Source organism: Fonsecaea pedrosoi (assembly GCF_000835455.1).
Source record: "Fonsecaea pedrosoi CBS 271.37 unplaced genomic scaffold supercont1.2, whole genome shotgun sequence".
In the NCBI taxonomy this organism is placed as follows: domain Eukaryota; kingdom Fungi; phylum Ascomycota; class Eurotiomycetes; order Chaetothyriales; family Herpotrichiellaceae; genus Fonsecaea; species Fonsecaea pedrosoi.
The window spans coordinates 586,067-603,019 of record NW_013550614.1 but is presented as its reverse complement, the minus strand read 5'-3'; the positions used below and the strand labels follow the sequence as shown (position 1 = coordinate 603,019).

Sequence of the window (16,953 nt, the reverse complement as noted above, 5' to 3'; positions counted from 1 at the left end):
CAAAGCGCCCTAGTGGTATCGATTGGGCGTGAGATGCTCTGCACCGACTGGCTTCAACCATGGTGTACATGTACCGGGTACAGGGAGCAGTTGATGGAATGGACGAGGGCTCCTAGCTGACCTTAGGCCGCTGATAATGCTCATGTTATCGATTGTTGAGCCTGTAATAAATTTCTCCGAGACATGTTTGGTCCTTGTCTGGCGGGCTCAACGAACCCTTTCCCTCAGGGGTGCCGGGGGCGAGGGATACGAGTAGATGCATGCCATGTCCAGCACGTGAATTTGATAAGTCTCCACTCGGTATCAAAACATCCCGGAACCGAGTCACTTCCGTAGCGAAGGGAGAAAGGAGAAAAAGCCAGAGATTACCCCTGTACTTAGAATTATCTACAGGTTATGGGCCATGCCCTGGAAAGGAGTATGACTCTTCTGAAGAGAAGTGCAGGATTTGGTGATTTGATAGGGCGATCGTGTCATTGCACAAAGTATAGCAATGGTGAAGATGGAGATGCCAAACTGGCATGGGATTTATTTATTCGATGCCAAGTCATTGGCTGTTCGGGTTGTGGAAGAAAACTTCACCGAGTGGCAGCCCCTAGAACGACACCGCCATTGGTAGACAGGGGAGCCTAGAGGCCCGTAGCGTGTCCACCGAGTGCGTTGCCAGTTGGTGAGTTAGCTAAGGTTACGGGCGATGAGCGGCCCCTAGCGAAGTCCACTGGTCGCCCAGATCTCGCTGGGCCTGGGCATTGTTTTTGGGCTCCGCTCCTCCTCAAACTAGGCATCATCTATTCTACCAAACGCCCTGGGAAATGTCCATCGCAAATTTATCCTCATCCCACCCGCTAACCACCCCCCGTATCCGATCCCATGAAACGATTGTTTATTATATCTTTCGAAAAATCCGCCATAGATGTCTTTCTCTATAGAGTTTCTCCCTGCCCTTTGTTGGTTCAGGGCAATTTCCTTCTTCTTTCGCGGGCCTTGTTCCTGCTTTGAGTGCTACTAGGTCTTGATTAATACATTCACATACTTCGTTTCACTTCTTGCTCAGTTCACGCGTACCAAACATTTCTTAAAGTCTTCAGCCATTATCACACGCGGACAATCTCCCAGACCTCTATTCCCCTCCAAATTCCCCTTCATATCGGAGTTTGCTAGCCCAGCGGAGTCCAGAGCTGAAATACAGTAAGCCCTTTCTGCGGCAATACGAGCACACAAATCCATCCCGAACGCCTCCATCCTAACTCAGTCCGAGGATTGTACAGCCTCGAGCGACCCACACAAACCCTACTACGAGTCGCAGATCCTTCCAGCATCAGAGATCTTTCGGAGACTGCACTTTGCTTCGTCGTGGTGCATCTTCGCAATGGGTCTGTTCGGCAAAAAGACAACGAGCTCAGCTTCCAACCCCGTCGAGCCAGCCCAACGAATCAATGTCGAACCTGAAGATGCCGCTGTCGTACCCAGCCTGAGTGTATCGGAGGCAGACTCATTGGAGAAGAGTAGAGATTTAGAGACAACCATGGTGGATGAGAAAGGACCCGAGGCCAACCAGAAGATACAAGATGCTTCCCCAGTTGCGAACCACAATGCCGACTCTTCGCAAGGAACAGCGTACCTGCCGTCAGAGAAAGAGGGGAAGACCCAAGAGGATGTTCAGGTTGAGAGTGATACAAAGAGCACAAGTTCCGTGAGTGTGGTTGGTCCCGCGGGCCCAGGCGACGATGATGAAGTAGTCTATCCAGGCGGAGTGAAACTGGCACTGATCTGCCTGGCACTTTGTCTGTCGGTATTCTTGGTCGCGTTGGATAACACCATTATTGCAACGGCCATCCCCAAAATTACAGATCACTTCAAGTCCTTGGGCGATGTCGGTTGGTATGGATCGAGTTATCTGCTCACCACTTGCGCCTTGCAGTTGTTCTTTGGAAAGTAAGTGCCCATGCAGATCACGCCGGCGGGCATGGCTAAGTTTATATCACAGGCTATACACCTTTTACTCTATCAAGACAGTATATCTGGTCTCCATTGTCATCTTCGAGGTTGGGTCGGCCGTTTGTGGTGGCGCTCCGACCTCCGATGCACTGATCGTCGGTCGTGCGATAGCCGGTGTCGGTTCGGCTGGCATTTTCAGTGGTGCGTTGGTGATTATCGCATACACTGTCCCGCTGAAGAAACGACCCATCTACACTGGTATCATTGGAGCCATGTATGGGATTGCCTCGATTGCCGGTCCGTTGCTGGGTGGTGCCTTCACAGATGGGCCAGGTTGGCGTTGGTGCTGTAAGTGACCTTTAACGGTTGTCTATCCTGTCCCGGCTGATCGATTGTTTAGTTTACATCAACCTCCCTCTTGGTGGCGTTACGCTCGTGGTGATTTTCATCTACTTCCACTCTCCGGTTCGTAAGGCTGAGCAGAAAGTACCACTTCGAGAACGTGCGCACCAGCTTGACCTGGGCGGCACTGCGCTCTTCATTATCGCCATTGTGGTCTGCCTGCTTGCCTTGCAATGGGGTGGCTCTACCTATGCTTGGTCAAACTGGCGGATCATTCTGTGTCTCACACTGTTCGGCGTACTTACCATCGTCTTCGTCATCCACCAGTACTTTATGAAGGAATATGGCACCATTCCTTTCAACATCATCTCGCAACGAAGCGTGGCATCTGCATGTTGGTTCTCATTTACCCTGGGTGCCTCATTCTTCGTTCTGATCTACTGGGTCCCGATCTGGTTCCAAGCCATCAAAGGTGCATCTGCGTTCAAATCGGGGATTATGTGCTTGCCCATGGTCCTGGCCCTTGTCCTGGCAAACATCGCCACCGGGGTGGGCACGACAGCGATCGGGTACTACGCTCCGTTCTATTTTGGATGTGTGGTTCTCTCTGCTATTGGGTCAGGTCTTTTGACGACTTTTGAGACCACTACCGGCCATGAGAAGTGGATTGGATATCAAGTCATATACGGGTTCGGGGTTGGCCTCGGCATGCAACAAGCTCTCATCACCGTCCAGACCGTTCTACCTTTGAAGGATGTGCCTACTGGCACTGCGATGGTCATGTTTATGCAAACATTTGGCGGCGCCCTGTTTGTCTCGGTTGCCCAAAACATCTTTAACAACCGACTCATGTCAGAAATCCCTAAACTGGCTCCAGGGATCGATCCAGCCATTATCTTGCACGTCGGAGCGACGAGTCTCAAGGAACAGATCCCAAAAGCGGCCTTGGCTGGGGTACAGACGGCGTACAATACCTCGTTGACGCAGACATGGTATATTGCCGTGGCGATGACTTGTCTGCAGCTCATAGGGGCTGTATTTGTCGAGTGGAAGAGTGTCAGGGGCATGCAGCCTGGAGGTATAGCCGCATAGGGGACACTGATGAAGCCATACGCTTGAGTTTTTTGTTGAGCATTTTTGCCGGGAGTTGGCGGCGATATCATGCTGGCGATTTGCATGTTGTGCATCTATGTCCAATGTTTGAGTTGCATTGGAAAAGCGAGCAATTGACCACTGCAAGGTCTTGGATATGGTCCGATGGCGATTGATGCTCACGATATGGGGTATCGTGAATCCCACTATTTCACGACTGGATAGACTAGACATACACATTGGTCGGGACAGGAAGACGTCCCTGCTCTCGAATCTTGAAAAGCTGACCACCATGCTGAGATCTTTCCACTTCTCAGAAATCGAGCATATATTGATTGAACCAATTCCTCATGTCGAAGAATTCGCCTTGCTGTTCACAGTGAGTATACCTCTTAGAGGCATGCTCGCCATCACCTCTGTCACCGTGGCTAATTCCTTTCAAGCTCGACCCAAGGATGCTCGTGTGAGGGGCGGAGGAAATCGAGACGGCAGTTCAGGTTGTGTTCTGTTGCCTCAACCACTCGTGGTCCATGTTCCTGTCGAGCGGGCAGGTCATCCATGTGCGTTCGTCCGCAGATCTCTCGTCTCCTCGAACGATGTCCACCCGCGCTGTCGTCTCAAACGGCGTGCGGTATCGTCCCTGACCGTGTCCCTCTCCATGTCCGTCTCCATCTCCGTGATCTTTGACTCTGACTCTGACTGACTCCGCCCCAACATCACTCTCGGTCCTCGATCCCAATCTCGGCGCGGTCCATCCTCGCCTATTAGCCAGCCAGCCATCCCTGAAACCGTGTACTTGCATTCGATTGATGTGGTGGAATACTGTTTCCTTATCGCGTCGTGTCGTAAATCAGCGACGTCGTCGTCGGGTTGACTTGGATGATTTGGTGGTCGAGATGCCAATGACTTCGAATGAATACGTAATGCGACCATTTCAGTCTTCATTGTCGATATATAATCCTTGGGTTTCCTTCCTTCCTTCCTTGGTTTTAGCTTTAGCTTTACTTCTCAGGCAGATCTTGTCGGGGGTTTTACGTTGCTATAACTTACCATCCATACCATAGCTTGGGCTCAATGGCCCACTCACATAAATACGGATCATCCTTTCCCATTCCTGGCAATCTTTAAATTCATTCCCTCCTCCGAGAGCTGAGTTCTTTTGACATGGCCGATCTCGAGTGTGATTTCATTTCTTGTGCAGACCAGGCACGTACACGTGGCGGAGGTAGATGCCGTAGATGCTCAGGAAGACGGACACGACGCCCGAGTACCAGATGGAGACGCAGATGAACATCTTGTTTTCTTGGATGGGCTCCGAGGTCTTTTGAAGGAATGAATAAGAAGTTGGAGTGATTGAGAGGGATAGAGAGACAGTGAATGGAAAGAAGGGGTAGAGGTTTAATGAGTGAGTGGGAGAGAAACCAATGAGTTATACTGTATTGATCACACTCTTGTGGAGGGGATAGAGAGAGGGATCGATCGGGGAAAGAAGCCCTTTATAAATTGCAGAATAACGCTGAGGATGATGATGATGATGATGACTGAAAATAAATGAAACGCGATCAAAATTCCTCCTTCCATGGACCCATATAGACCCTCCCCCCTCCCCCTTTTTTTTAATTCTCTCGTTCGGGGTTCATAGCTTACCTAGCCTACCAACCGTCGGTTTATCCACAACACAATTTATGAGGAACCACGGAGCTTTGCATTACTCGTTCCAGCACACACTCCCCCCGTATGGAGTGCAGTGCGAGAGATCAAACGGGTGGGTTGGTGGGGGAATGAGTGGATATTCTCGTGCGAGACAGAGGTCGGCCTCGGCGTCCTAAATACGAGTAATATTGACGGACGACGGGTACGACGGTTGGGTACATACCCAGGCACCCGTGGCACCTACATACATACTTAGACGAGTATCTCGGATGTACAAGTGTGTCTGGGAGAGTTTGCTCGTGCTGGCACCACTCACGGCATCGCGATGGTCATCGTTGATCGTCATGGCCATCAGCTTGTAAATCAGTGGTGGTAGAGTATGACGGCTTAGGTAAACATACAAATAGCACCTCTACAAGTGGTATAGTCCATCGACGTGTGTGCCCCAGCTATGCTCTCTGGTTGGTGGTGGTCAAACTCGTGCCTGGTACAGAAGGCCTGGTAATGTTTTGTTCAGATGCACAGTTGGAGCCCGGACCCGACGCCCTTCCGCGGGCCGGGATCCAGTCATTTCATTACGAGCAATGCAAAGTCGCGGATGAAATGGATCTGTGCTTTCATGGGGAATCGAAGTGATCGAATTTGATCGAAAACTTTTGATTGATTGATTGATTGCTCAGAACTTTTTTTTCTTCTTGCCGAGGAGGATCAAGAGGATCCAATCTCGCTCGGCACGTCGGGAACAAAAACTCCACGCGAAACGAAATCACAAGCACGAACAGGCCCCGAGCCAGCCGGGAAGGGGGGTCAAATCAGCAGGGCACTCATACTTTGTAGATCCCCTTTGACGTTTCATGGGCGTTTCTCATCTACAAGTACAAGTATGTGAAACTAGTAATTGGTCAGGCACTCGCTCTTCGGAAGCCGAGTCTGACATATATACCGAATTGATGCGCGATATATAAATACCGTGCATGCATGCATGGAACAAGGCTTGGGAACGGATGTCAAGTCCGTGATCCTTGTCGCGCTTTGTCGCCTTGGTCTCTGACCTTAAGTACCTACCTGTTCGTATGTACTATTGGGGATTTCTTCATGGCGTACTCGGTGCCTCTACCAGTGTTCTTGTTCCAGAGTTCAAGCTCAGGCGACACCGAGGCCGATGGCAAGCCAGAGTGGGCTGGGAATGATTCCAGAAAACATGCAAGTACGAGTACTCCAAGTATGTCCAGCACAACTCCTACTCTCGTGTAAGTTCAGCAAATTGTATTAGTCACTCACACAGCTTCTATTGTCTGGATATGTTCTCCTCCGGTGCTTGAGCCAATCAGAGGCACGCATGATATGGGTGGGTCATACAGCCAGCTACAGCCAATCAGATGCTGTCAACGGCTGAGTATCAGTACCTCGTACTCGCATCAAGTTCGAGGCTGATAACGATCCGATATGATCCTCAGATCAAAACCACTCACCTTGGTCAAGACATTGGCATCTGGCTCATCTCTTTGGTCAGCATTGTCTCATCTTACGAAGGTTGGGGTATAACAATACTAACTTGCAGCTGGTCACCCCTCCAATATTGGTCCAGGAACCTCGGTTCTCAGTTGACACACCAACAATAAACAACCCACAGAAAGATAAAAACCTCGCCCATCTCGCCATGCCAAAAGATGCCGAGAAAGACGACAGGCTGTTGGACTTGTAGAGCGCGCAAGAAACGGTGTGACGACAGCCGCCCCTGCTGTTCTTCTTGTACACTGCGTGCCATAACCTGCTACGGGTATGGCGAGAAACCACAATGGATGGATGGTGGCGACACCGAGAAGGCCGTCATGGAAAACATCAGACGTCAGACAAAGGAGAGTTACCGAAGAAGACGCTCTCGAGGAGGCTCTGGCGCCGCCGCCAGATCTCGCCACGCGAGGCGCGAAATTGCCCCGAGCACGTCCAAGTCCATCTCGACCTCGCCCTCGTCGCCTTTGCGTCCGCCAGGAGGAACCTCAACCTCGTCGCCTTCGTCGCTTTGGCCGCAGGATAAACTTACGCCGCCGGACCATAGCACCGGTCTTGCTCAGCGTCACCAAAGCTCGATCTGGGGCACAGGTCAGGACACGCTCGGCGCATACCTTGTTGCACGCCTCGCAAGAACTGAACCGCAGAGTCCAAACTCGTTCGACCCGCTGGTGGTCGCGGACCGCAATTACTCTGTCCCGACCTCACCAAACACGTCCCTGAGTACCTCTTCTCTCCCATTCGACGTCCAAGAGATCAACCTAGTCATGTACTACCTCGACCACATCTTTCCCCGACTGTCCCCGTACTTCCAATACTACGCGGGAGACACCGGCCGAGGCTGGCTTCTCAACCTCTTCCTGCGGAACAAGCCACTGTGCAACGCTGCCGTCTGCCTGAGTGCGTGCGACAAGGCTCAGTTCGTGCTGGGACCCTTGAGCGACATCCCGCAGCCGTACCATGAACTGGAAATGCAGCATTTGCGGAGCGTGGCAGACCTGCGCGACCATCTCGACCAGGTGTCCAAGAAGACGGGGGCCAGTCAGGTGGCGGCAGGCGTCGAGGCGCTGGCTTGTATCATACATATGATTTTCTTCGAGGTTGGTTTCAACTCACCGTTGTTACTCTACATTAGTCTGTGCACCAAATTGACCACTTTTCAGCTTTGGATTCCACGAAAAGGCCTGATGAACGACTGGGTCATGCACCTGGACGCAGCCAGCGCGCTGTTGTCCTCGCTTGACTCGTCGCCATCGCTCATGTCTGAAACTTCCCCCGTTTCCGACATCTCCCAAAGCCACGAATACCCGTCGCCGTCGCAATGCAACATCCCGACCGAACTTCTCTCCGAGGGCGAAAAGCTGGCTTTCGACTTTTTCCTCGACTTCTACATCTCCTGTTTCATCACCGCTGTTGCGACCCTGGGCCTGACGCCGCAATCTGCCCAGTCGATCCGGAGGGTGCGCGCGTTGTGTTATCAAAAACCGACGAGGTTGTGGGACCGACGCGGATGCGACGACACGGTCATGCTCACGCTCCTCGACATCGCCATCCTCAAGGACTGGAGACAGAGAAAATCTCGCAGTGGGACACTCAGTCTGCGAGAGTTGACCCGCCGCGCCGAGCCGATCGAGAGTCTACTTCACGAGGGGGTTGCCAAATTCGCCGCAACCGCCAGTCCACAATCCCCGGCCCCTGCGAGATTCTCATCCTGCGTGGACGAAGAAAAACGCATGGTCACAAACATCTACGTCAACGCGGCGCTGTTGTTCCTGCACGTCGTCGTGTCGGGCTTCCACCCCAACATCCCCGAGATCCGGCAGGGGGTGCTCCGCACGCTCGACGCCCTCGAGTACATGCGCGAGCACTCGTCGCACAATTTCCCCTCGTGGCCCTACTGCGTCGCGGGCTGTCTGGCCCTCGAGTCCGAGTATCCCCGGTTCCGGGCTCTGGTGCCGCCGAACGAACAGGGTAAACATCCCCTGGTGCTGTCGATCTGGACGCTGGAGATCATCGAGGAGTGTTGGAGGATTCGGGCTGCGCAGAAGCGGCAGCACCTAGAAAGGGGGGAGGAGTCTTGTGATTGGGTAGCGGCCATGAATCACCTGGGGACGCGACTCCTTCTTATATAACAGCAAAGCTAATCAACCTATCGAAGAAGGGGGAAAACAAGGTGCCAGTGTTGCAATCAGTAAGAAAAAGGAACTAACGTTGCAATCCCAAAGAAACAGGGGATCCATTGTTGCAATAAATACATATACTCATGAGCTCTTTTGCTTGACCGCCAATGCCGTGGAAATCAGCTCGACCAACCCGAGGATCTTCTCTTCCTGCAGTCTGCGTCCGACCAATTGCAAGCCTACCGGTGTGCCCTGCTGGACTTCTGGGTCGTCTGTTCGCAGTGGAAAAAGGGTTAGCACAAAGTTTCACCTGATTGTGGACAATCCATATGTCTAGGGTCAAGGGCCAACAGCCACCGCCCTGCAGACAAGCTCATCATAACTCACATTGTTCCCAGACTGTCTTGTCGAGGTCATTCATGGGCTTGTAGTCCTTGTCGAACGTGTCGATTGTCTTGTCGACTTTGGTGACGGGGAAGACGACGGATGTGTAGTCGAGGGTGTTTACCCAGGGCGTATAGCCTATATAGGGGTTGGTGGGGGCATCAGCGATCAATTTCCCGAGACGCGGCAAAGAAGGCAGAGACAAGGGGCAACTAAGAAAAGCAAAGAATAGGGGACAAGAAACTAGAAGACGAGACCAAGGAATGAAACGTCGCGTACCAATTGGCATGGCCTTTTCAAACTGGAGCGCCGCAAACGGCGCGACGGGCGTCAGGATCGCGTCCACCGGTCTGCCCGACTGTGTCGACGCCGCGGTGCTGTTCCAGTAGTCCATATATTCCTTCTGGTACTCGCGGACGCGCAGGTTCAGGTCCCAGACCTTGTCGACCGTCTTGGGCGTCCCGGCCTTTTCGCCGTAAAACTCGCGCACGCGGTCCTGGAGCGGTTCGCCCGAGAGTCCGATGTGGTGCCATATGTCGAGGCCGGAGTCGGCGGTGAAGGCTTCGAACTGTTTGCGGTGTTGTCAGAATTGGGTCATGACATGAGATCTCTCACAGAGACAGAGAGAGAGAGAGAGAGAGAGAAGGCAAAGGGGAGCTAAGAACTTACGGCAAGTTCGACACCCTTCTTGTGCGACGGCGGGTTCCAGTCCACGACGTCGTGGCCCATTTCGAGAATGAGCGCCTTGACAGTCTCAAAGGCCCTCCTCACGCCAGGCTGGGGATTCACGATGCCGTCGCTCGGTAGCAGCCCAAACGTGAGTTTGCTCCCGTCAGCGGGGAGTGGCGCGCACAGCTCATCCCTCCAGGGCATTTCCACCACGGCCGGATCGTGCAGCCAGGGTTGTTGGCTCATGATCGATCGGAGCATCAACTTCAATGCCCCCACGGACGAGGAGATCGGGCCGCAGACGGAAGGGATGGTGTTCTGGCCCGGCATGCTGTTGGCGGCGCCCGCGTATGGCAGACGACCAAAGGATGGTCTGATGCCGTAGAGTCCGTTGAAGGCAGAGGGGATTCTGGAGATGAGATCAGATGAGGTTTTCCGATTCATCACAGGATGAAAATGTCGGAGCATTGGGGCTCACTCACCTGATACTGCCCCCAATATCTGTCCCGAACCCGATCGGGCTTCCGCGCATACCGACCAGAGCCCCCTCGCCGCCGGAACTACCACCACAGCTCATGAGACGATTGTGCGGGTTCAAGGTGAAGCCGACGATGTTGTTCCACGTCAACCCGCTCATGACGGTGTGGGGTAGGCTGGTCTTGCAAAAGGGCACGGCACCCAACGCTTTAGCCTCGCGGACCAGTTCGCTGTCGGTATTCCTCTCCTTGCCCGTGCCCGTGACGCCTTCGAAGGTGCCGATCCACCCGACGTAGCCCATGGTTGTCTCGACGCCCTTGACGTGGAACTGGTCCTTGAAACTGACGGGGAGGCCGTGCAGCGGACCAGTCGGACCGTTGGCGGCGGCGAAGGCGGCATCGAGTTCTTTGGCTTGCTCGATTGCTAGGTCGAAGAAGATCTCGTGCAGGCAGTTTGTCTGTTTGATGTTAACTTGGTAAGCCGCGCTCAGATGTCTGTATACGTCGCAAAAGCACGAGGATACAAACCAACTGATGCGCCAGCGCGGCACGATGGCAAAACGCCGTAACGACCTCGACAGCCGTCCACTTCCCCGTGGTGGTGTGTTCCGTGATCCGCACCGCATCGCTCTCAGTGATCTCGATTTCTCGAGGAGACAGAAACTGCTGCACATAAGCGCCCGTGACGTCCTTCTGCTCAGCGGGCGAGGGGAGAGGGGGCGCAAGTCGCCATTCCGGCGGGATGGCGGCGAGGATTGATTCTCGCTTCTGTTGCGCGCGTTCCTGCCAGGTCGAGAGCGAGCCCATGGTGATGACAAGAGAGAGATGAAAGTCGAGGAGATACTCGACAGATGAGAGATGAGAGATGAGAGGCGATGGGTTGATTTCTCCTTAAGTCGTTGGGTTGGATTGGTAGGAATGCAACATGTATTATTTTCCATCATATTCTATCAAATCGTATTATACTTATTTATTCTGTTTGTGTTGTTTCCTCGGTCTGTATCTGGGTGTGACCCCCTCGTCCAACCATCAATCTATCCATGTTTGGTCTCGTCTCGTCTCGTCTCGTCTAGTAAGACTCACAATTCTGCACTGTCGCCTGTCGCCTGTCGCGCGCGCATTGCAGGAGGAGATGAGCGCGGTAGAACGAGTGGCGGATACATTTGCCGTGGTTGGGGACGAAAGCGCACCTCAGCTCTTGTCCTTGGCCACTTGGTGACCCTCGCTCGCTCAACTCACTGGCTGGATGGCTGGCTGATAACCTTGTAACCTCGTACCGACATCTATCTCGTGCGGCATTTGACATGGAGAGAGTAGTTGAATCACCTCCCCCTCACCTTCCTCCCTCTCTGCGTGTCTTGGGTAGATAGACCAGCTCGGACGAAATGGACTCGGCATGCTTAATAATTTATTGCCGTCTGCGCCAATGGCGGCGCATGCGAGACACTAACATGTCTAGAGATACGAAGATCGGAGAGCGCGATATCACCTAGGCTTCAGTCTGGACCCAATGAGATGCGAATAAACGACTCTACCAAGTGCGGGAAACAGGGGTAGACGTAGGCGCAGTTGAATTCAACGGCGGCTACCTTTCACTGTACTCGGTACATACATCGAACCTGTCTATCTATCGATGTACCAAGGTACTAGGCTAGTTCTATCTATTCCCGTTTCCCCCCCCCCCCCATCCCCGTCTCTATTGATCCTGTCGCAGTCGATCGACGGCTAGACTTGCGCCTCGCATACAAGGAGATATCCGTTCTGGACTTACCGTCTTTCTCGAGATTCTGTTTCTGGATCTCGCCGCAAAAGAACCGAGTGTATTTGTCGAATATCATATCTCTTATCTTGCACAGTCCAAAGAGTGCTGCCTGCAGGATAGGATCAACCTTTCCAAGCCTGAGAGACCCCGTCCCGTTGGAGGGTTTCCTTATCTCTCGCATTATCCACGAGCGATCAGACGAGCAGACGGAGATGGGGAAGGATATAAAAATGGGCGACGCAAAGGTCGACCCCCTGCGGCGTCCATCTCGCTGATCGCCATCAACAATAACGAAGCCAAACCTCCTCCCACGGTGCTGCATTTCTTGTCTGAATACCAAACCTCTACCTCCTCATCGGTCGCCATGTCGACGTACTCTGTCGGACCAGAGCTCAAGGTGCTCAGCCCCGGCGTGGGCTACGGCATCATCGCAGGCATCGGCGCCGTCTTCACGCTGGTCATGATCCTGACTGCCAAGTTTCAGAACCGGTACTTTGCCTTCTCGACAAAGCAGTCAGAAGAATTCAACACGGCATCGCGCAACGTCAAGCCCGGTCTCATTGTCGCGGGCATCGTCTCTGCCTGGACCTGGTCGGCGACGCTGCTCACCAGTTCCACCTTTGCCTATTCCTTCGGCATCTCAGGGCCCATGTGGTACGCAGCCCTGGGTTCGTCGCAGGTCATATTGTTCGCCTTGCTCTCCCTCAGGGTCAAAAGAGATGTTCCAGGGGCACATACGTTTCCGGAAATTGTCCTGTCTCGCCACGGCAAAGGTTTGTTGGGTCTCTCATTCTGTTCGGTAGTACATGGCGGAGAAGCAGTGACTGACGAAGCTGGCCAGTGGCTCATGGCATTTATACCTTCTTCGGATGGGTCGTCAACATGTGTAAGTCCTTCCCAATGACATTCCCGACGATACACTCTTTGACATGGTGGACCACAGTCGTCGGCGCAACGCTCGTGCTCGGAGGATCTCAAGTGCTGGCAGGGCTCTCTGGCGTCAATGTCTATGCGGCCTGTTTCATTGTAAGCGATCATTCCTGCAACCCCCAAATCGAACCATAAGGCGTGAAATACTCACCACCGCGCAGATCCCCCTCGCCGTCGCCGCGTACGTGATCCAAGGCGGCCTCCGCAGCACCTTCGTCGCCGACTACCTGCACACGGTGATTCTGTTCGTGGCCATCTTCATCTTCGCCTTCACGCTCTACACCTCGGACGACTACACGGGCAGTCCCGGCCGAGTGTACGACCTCCTGGTCGAGGCCGGGAAGCAGACTCCCCTCGTAGGAAACCGCCACGGCTCGTGGCTCACATTCCAGTCGTCAACGGGCATCAAGTTCGCCGCCGTCATCTTCCTCGGCAGCTTCTCGACTGTCTGGCTGGACCAGGCGTACTGGCAGCGTGCGATTGCCTCGAAGCCCGAGACGAGTGTCCAGGCGTATTTGCTCGGTGGGGTGAGTTTCAAGTTTTTCTCCCCCCGTCTTCAGCCATCTTTCCATCTGGCGGTTCATAGATTACCCCGTTTCATCTCGTAAGAAGGAGTATTTCATACCTGGCATGCTAATTTTTAACAGCTGGCATGGTATGGCATCCCATTCGGATTCGCCACGGTCATGGGCCTAGGTGCCGTCGCCTTGACCGGATCGCCATCCTTCCCTACCTACCCGAACCCTCTCAACGCGGCCCAAGTCGGCGGGGGCTTCGCTGCACCAGCGACGGCGATCGCGCTGATGGGCAAAAACGGCGCGGCGCTGATGCTGCTGCTCCTCTTCATGGCCGTCACGTCGGCGGCGTCGGCGGAATTGATCGCCGTGTCGTCGCTCTGGACGTTCGACGTGTACAAGCTGTACATCAACCCGTCGGCGTCGTCGACCAAGCTGGTCAGACAGGCGCACTACGGCATCATGGGCTACTCGCTGATCCTGTCGGCGTTTTGCTGCGCGCTGAGCGCCAGCGGCGTCGATATCACCTGGATTCTGACCGTGGGGGGCGTCCTCGTCGGAGGCGGCGGCATTCCTCTGGGGCTGATCGTCTTGTTCCCTTCGTGGGTGTCGACGCCCGCCGCGATTGGCGCGCCGCTGATTGCCTCACCCCTCGGCTTGACCGCGTGGTTCGTCACGACGCACATCCGCTCTGGAACCATCACGGCCGTGACCACGGGTGACCTCACCAACGCCCTGGTCGGCAGCTCCGTGGCGTGCGGGATCGGCGCCGTCGTGGCCGTGGTCTTCTCCTTCCTCTTCCCGTACAAATACACCTCGACGGACCCGGCCCATATCGCCCGCGTGCAGAAGATCCAGGGAACCGCAGCCTTGCACGGCCGCGAGGTGCTGACTGAGCTCGCCACCAGCGCCGGCATGGCGCCCCCGGCAATCGGGGATGAGAAATCAAGCGCGAGCGAGACCAAGGCTGTCGCGGGAGTCGTCTCCGAACAACCACCAGCACCATCGTCCACAACCGCGCAGGGCAAGGACCAGGACCATACAGATCCCACCCACGCCCCTGGCGCCGCTAGCTCTCCCGGATCCATCGATGCCGGCGCCGCCACCGGCAACGAAATCGTCGACTACCTGCTCACGAACCACATCGAGCCGCTCGACCTGCAAGCCTACCGCCGCGCCCGCCGCCTCGCCTACTGGGGCTGCGGCGTCTTCTTTGTGTTGGCCATCGTGCTATTCCCCTTCACGTTCTTCGGCACGGGCTACATCTTCACCAAAGCCGCCTTCACGGGCTGGGTCGTGGTCAGCTTCATCTGGGTGTTTTTCAGCGCCATCGCCTGCATCTTTTGGCCTTTGCTGGAGAGTTATCCCACGTTGCGGGATATGGTGGGCATGTTGGTCCGTGATACGTTCGGCAAGGAGGGGAAGGGCAGTGGTAGTGGTAGTGGTGGTAGTGAGGGTGAGGGTGAGGGTGATCACGAAAATCAAGGGCCGGTGTCTGGTGCCCGCGAACACAGTTCGCCGGTTTAAAAGTGAGGATTTTGTATCAAATTGAGTTGGGCTGGGTGTTGTGCTGTGCAGTGCTGTGTTTTTGGCCAGAACATCTGCGGTGTCGATCGAGAGGAGATGGACGACAATAGATTCAATTCAGGAAGACAGATAGAATCTCGATTCCGCCCACAAAAGTTGTCTTGGGTCAAAGTGGACGAAGGACGCGAAACTCGCTCGTTCACTTACTCAATCAGTCAGATAGATTAAAAAGAAGAGAAGATGGTATATAAGGGAAAAGTCTGGAAATGCGACAAGTTGCCTCTTACAGAATCTCAATCCTCTCAAACTAGATTTCGGTTTCTCAACAGAACCAGTCTCAAAGCAACGACAATCAAATAAAAAAGGACGGCTTCTTCGAATTGGGTCTGTTTGCATATGTAAAGTGTTCCTGTACTCCACTTCACTTCGTGCTTGACATCAAAGAGATGGATATCAAAGCTCTTAGCGTATTGAAAATGTATCTGCTAGATGAGATCAAATGCCCAACTAGAGGAAGGGGTTACATTCTCGCAAATTGCTCCGGCATCCTGGAAACCGACTTTACAGGAACGAACGCGTTAGATGGGACTACATCACTCCTACTCTTCCACTCGGGCGCCGCCTCGTTCGCGATGTGTCGTCTCATGTCGTACAGGTTCATCTCGTCAATGGTCAATTTTCCCGTCGCGACCGCCGCCTTGTACCCGATCTTCTGGCTGGAGAAGCCGATGCGCTCGTTGATGTTCTCGCGCGCCCGGGCGCTGGCGGCCTGCACTTTCGTGGCCCGTGGTTTCCGAATCCGCTCGTACAGGGCAAGGCCAGCTGCGACGTCCGAGGTGTAAGTATATTCAGGGCCGAAGATGATGCCCAGCGCGGCGGCATCTTCGATCGCCTGGCACGCCCCCTGGCTCTGATCCGGGAGCATCGGGTGCGCAGCGTCACCGAGGACGCATGTCCGGCCTATCGTCCAGTGCGGGTAGGGTTCGTGCACGAACAGGCGCCATGGCTTGATGTCTTTGGAGTGTCGGAATAACGCCAGCAGTCTCTCGTCCAGGTCGGGGAACGGGGCGAGCAGTTCCTCCACGCTGGCTTCATGGTTCCACCCCTCGGATGCGTGGTCGGACTTTGACGTCGGAAAGAAGCAGTAAAAGCTGTTGATTTCCCCAGAACGACACGGTGAGTAGACAATCTTTTCAATTCCCACACCGCCCCAGAATTCAATGGCACAGTTGCGTGTCAAATCGAGGAGGCCGAGTCGAGATACTTCGCTGGTTTCGATCACGCAGTGGTAGCAGGTCGAGGTGGATTGTTTGCGGGTCGGAATTATTCCTAAGGTACGCCTCACAGCAGACTGTTGATGATGTTAGAGTTGCTGAGGTTTGCTATATAAGAGGAAGCAAAGTGAACTCACTCCGATCCCGTCCGCTCCCACAATCATGTCGTGCTGTGTAACAAGTCCGTTTTCAAACGTCACGATCCCCTGCTCGTGATCAATTTCCTTGCACTTGTGATCCAACCGCAGCTTCGCTGGAGTCCCTTCGCCACGGCCAGTGGCTGAATCCATGAGCATCTCGTGCATATTCACGCGGTGAAACATGTTGTAAACCTGTGGAGAATTCAGTAACTCAGATCCCCGTTCTACAGACCGCCAGACAAAAAACTCACCCATCCCCATTGATCCTTGTAGTCTGAAAGGTCATAGACACTCTGTACCTCGCCAGTCTTCCAGTCGTGGCGGATCAGTTTCTGTAACACCACTGTCTTACCGATAGAGATGTCGACGTTCCATTCTTTCAGCCACCGGGTGCCATTGGCAGCACAACTGATCGAGGCTCCGACTTCTCCAGCAAAGTGGGCTTGCTCATAGATAGTGACGCTGTGGCCCGCTCGACGGAGTGATGTTGCTGCTGCTAGACCACCTTGCTTGTGTTAGAATAGATCTCAGGAATCCTGATTTCTTGGTCTTGCTGCACTTACCAATGCCACCACCGATGACAGCCACATCTAAAGGTTTCCAGCCCTCCGCCATGAGT

General features: G+C 54.1%; 5 protein-coding genes across 5 annotated transcripts; 3 read left to right on the top strand and 2 right to left on the bottom strand.

The window, feature by feature from the left end:
* Positions 1-1,369: 1,369 nt before the first annotated feature.
* Z517_02179 (uncharacterized protein) lies at positions 1,370-3,372 on the top strand (the record flags this gene model as incomplete). The annotated part of the gene is made up of 3 exons (XM_013431290.1): positions 1,370-1,935; positions 1,988-2,286; positions 2,339-3,372. 3 exons carry the CDS (start codon positions 1,370-1,372, stop codon positions 3,370-3,372), a joined length of 1,899 nt encoding a protein of 632 aa, XP_013286744.1.
* A 3,455-nt stretch (positions 3,373-6,827) lies between these two features.
* Z517_02178 (uncharacterized protein) lies at positions 6,828-8,669 on the top strand (the record flags this gene model as incomplete). The annotated part of the gene is made up of 1 exon (XM_013431289.1): positions 6,828-8,669. The coding sequence occupies one exon, from the start codon at positions 6,828-6,830 to the stop codon at positions 8,667-8,669; it is 1,842 nt and encodes a 613-aa protein (XP_013286743.1).
* Positions 8,670-8,798: 129 nt separating this feature from the next.
* Z517_02177 (uncharacterized protein) lies at positions 8,799-10,993 on the bottom strand (the record flags this gene model as incomplete). Its single annotated transcript, XM_013431288.1, has 6 exons — positions 8,799-8,929; positions 9,045-9,179; positions 9,321-9,609; positions 9,711-10,119; positions 10,193-10,644; positions 10,715-10,993. 6 exons carry the CDS (start codon positions 10,991-10,993, stop codon positions 8,799-8,801), a joined length of 1,695 nt encoding a protein of 564 aa, XP_013286742.1.
* A 1,319-nt stretch (positions 10,994-12,312) lies between these two features.
* On the top strand, positions 12,313-14,920 carry Z517_02176 (uncharacterized protein; the record flags this gene model as incomplete). The annotated part of the gene is made up of 5 exons (XM_013431287.1): positions 12,313-12,721; positions 12,790-12,834; positions 12,892-12,974; positions 13,040-13,405; positions 13,526-14,920. 5 exons carry the CDS (start codon positions 12,313-12,315, stop codon positions 14,918-14,920), a joined length of 2,298 nt encoding a protein of 765 aa, XP_013286741.1.
* Positions 14,921-15,440: 520 nt separating this feature from the next.
* Positions 15,441-16,949, bottom strand: Z517_02175 (uncharacterized protein; the record flags this gene model as incomplete). The annotated part of the gene is made up of 4 exons (XM_013431286.1): positions 15,441-16,271; positions 16,332-16,526; positions 16,586-16,839; positions 16,898-16,949. The coding sequence occupies 4 exons, from the start codon at positions 16,947-16,949 to the stop codon at positions 15,441-15,443; spliced, it is 1,332 nt and encodes a 443-aa protein (XP_013286740.1).
* Positions 16,950-16,953: the final 4 nt, after the last annotated feature.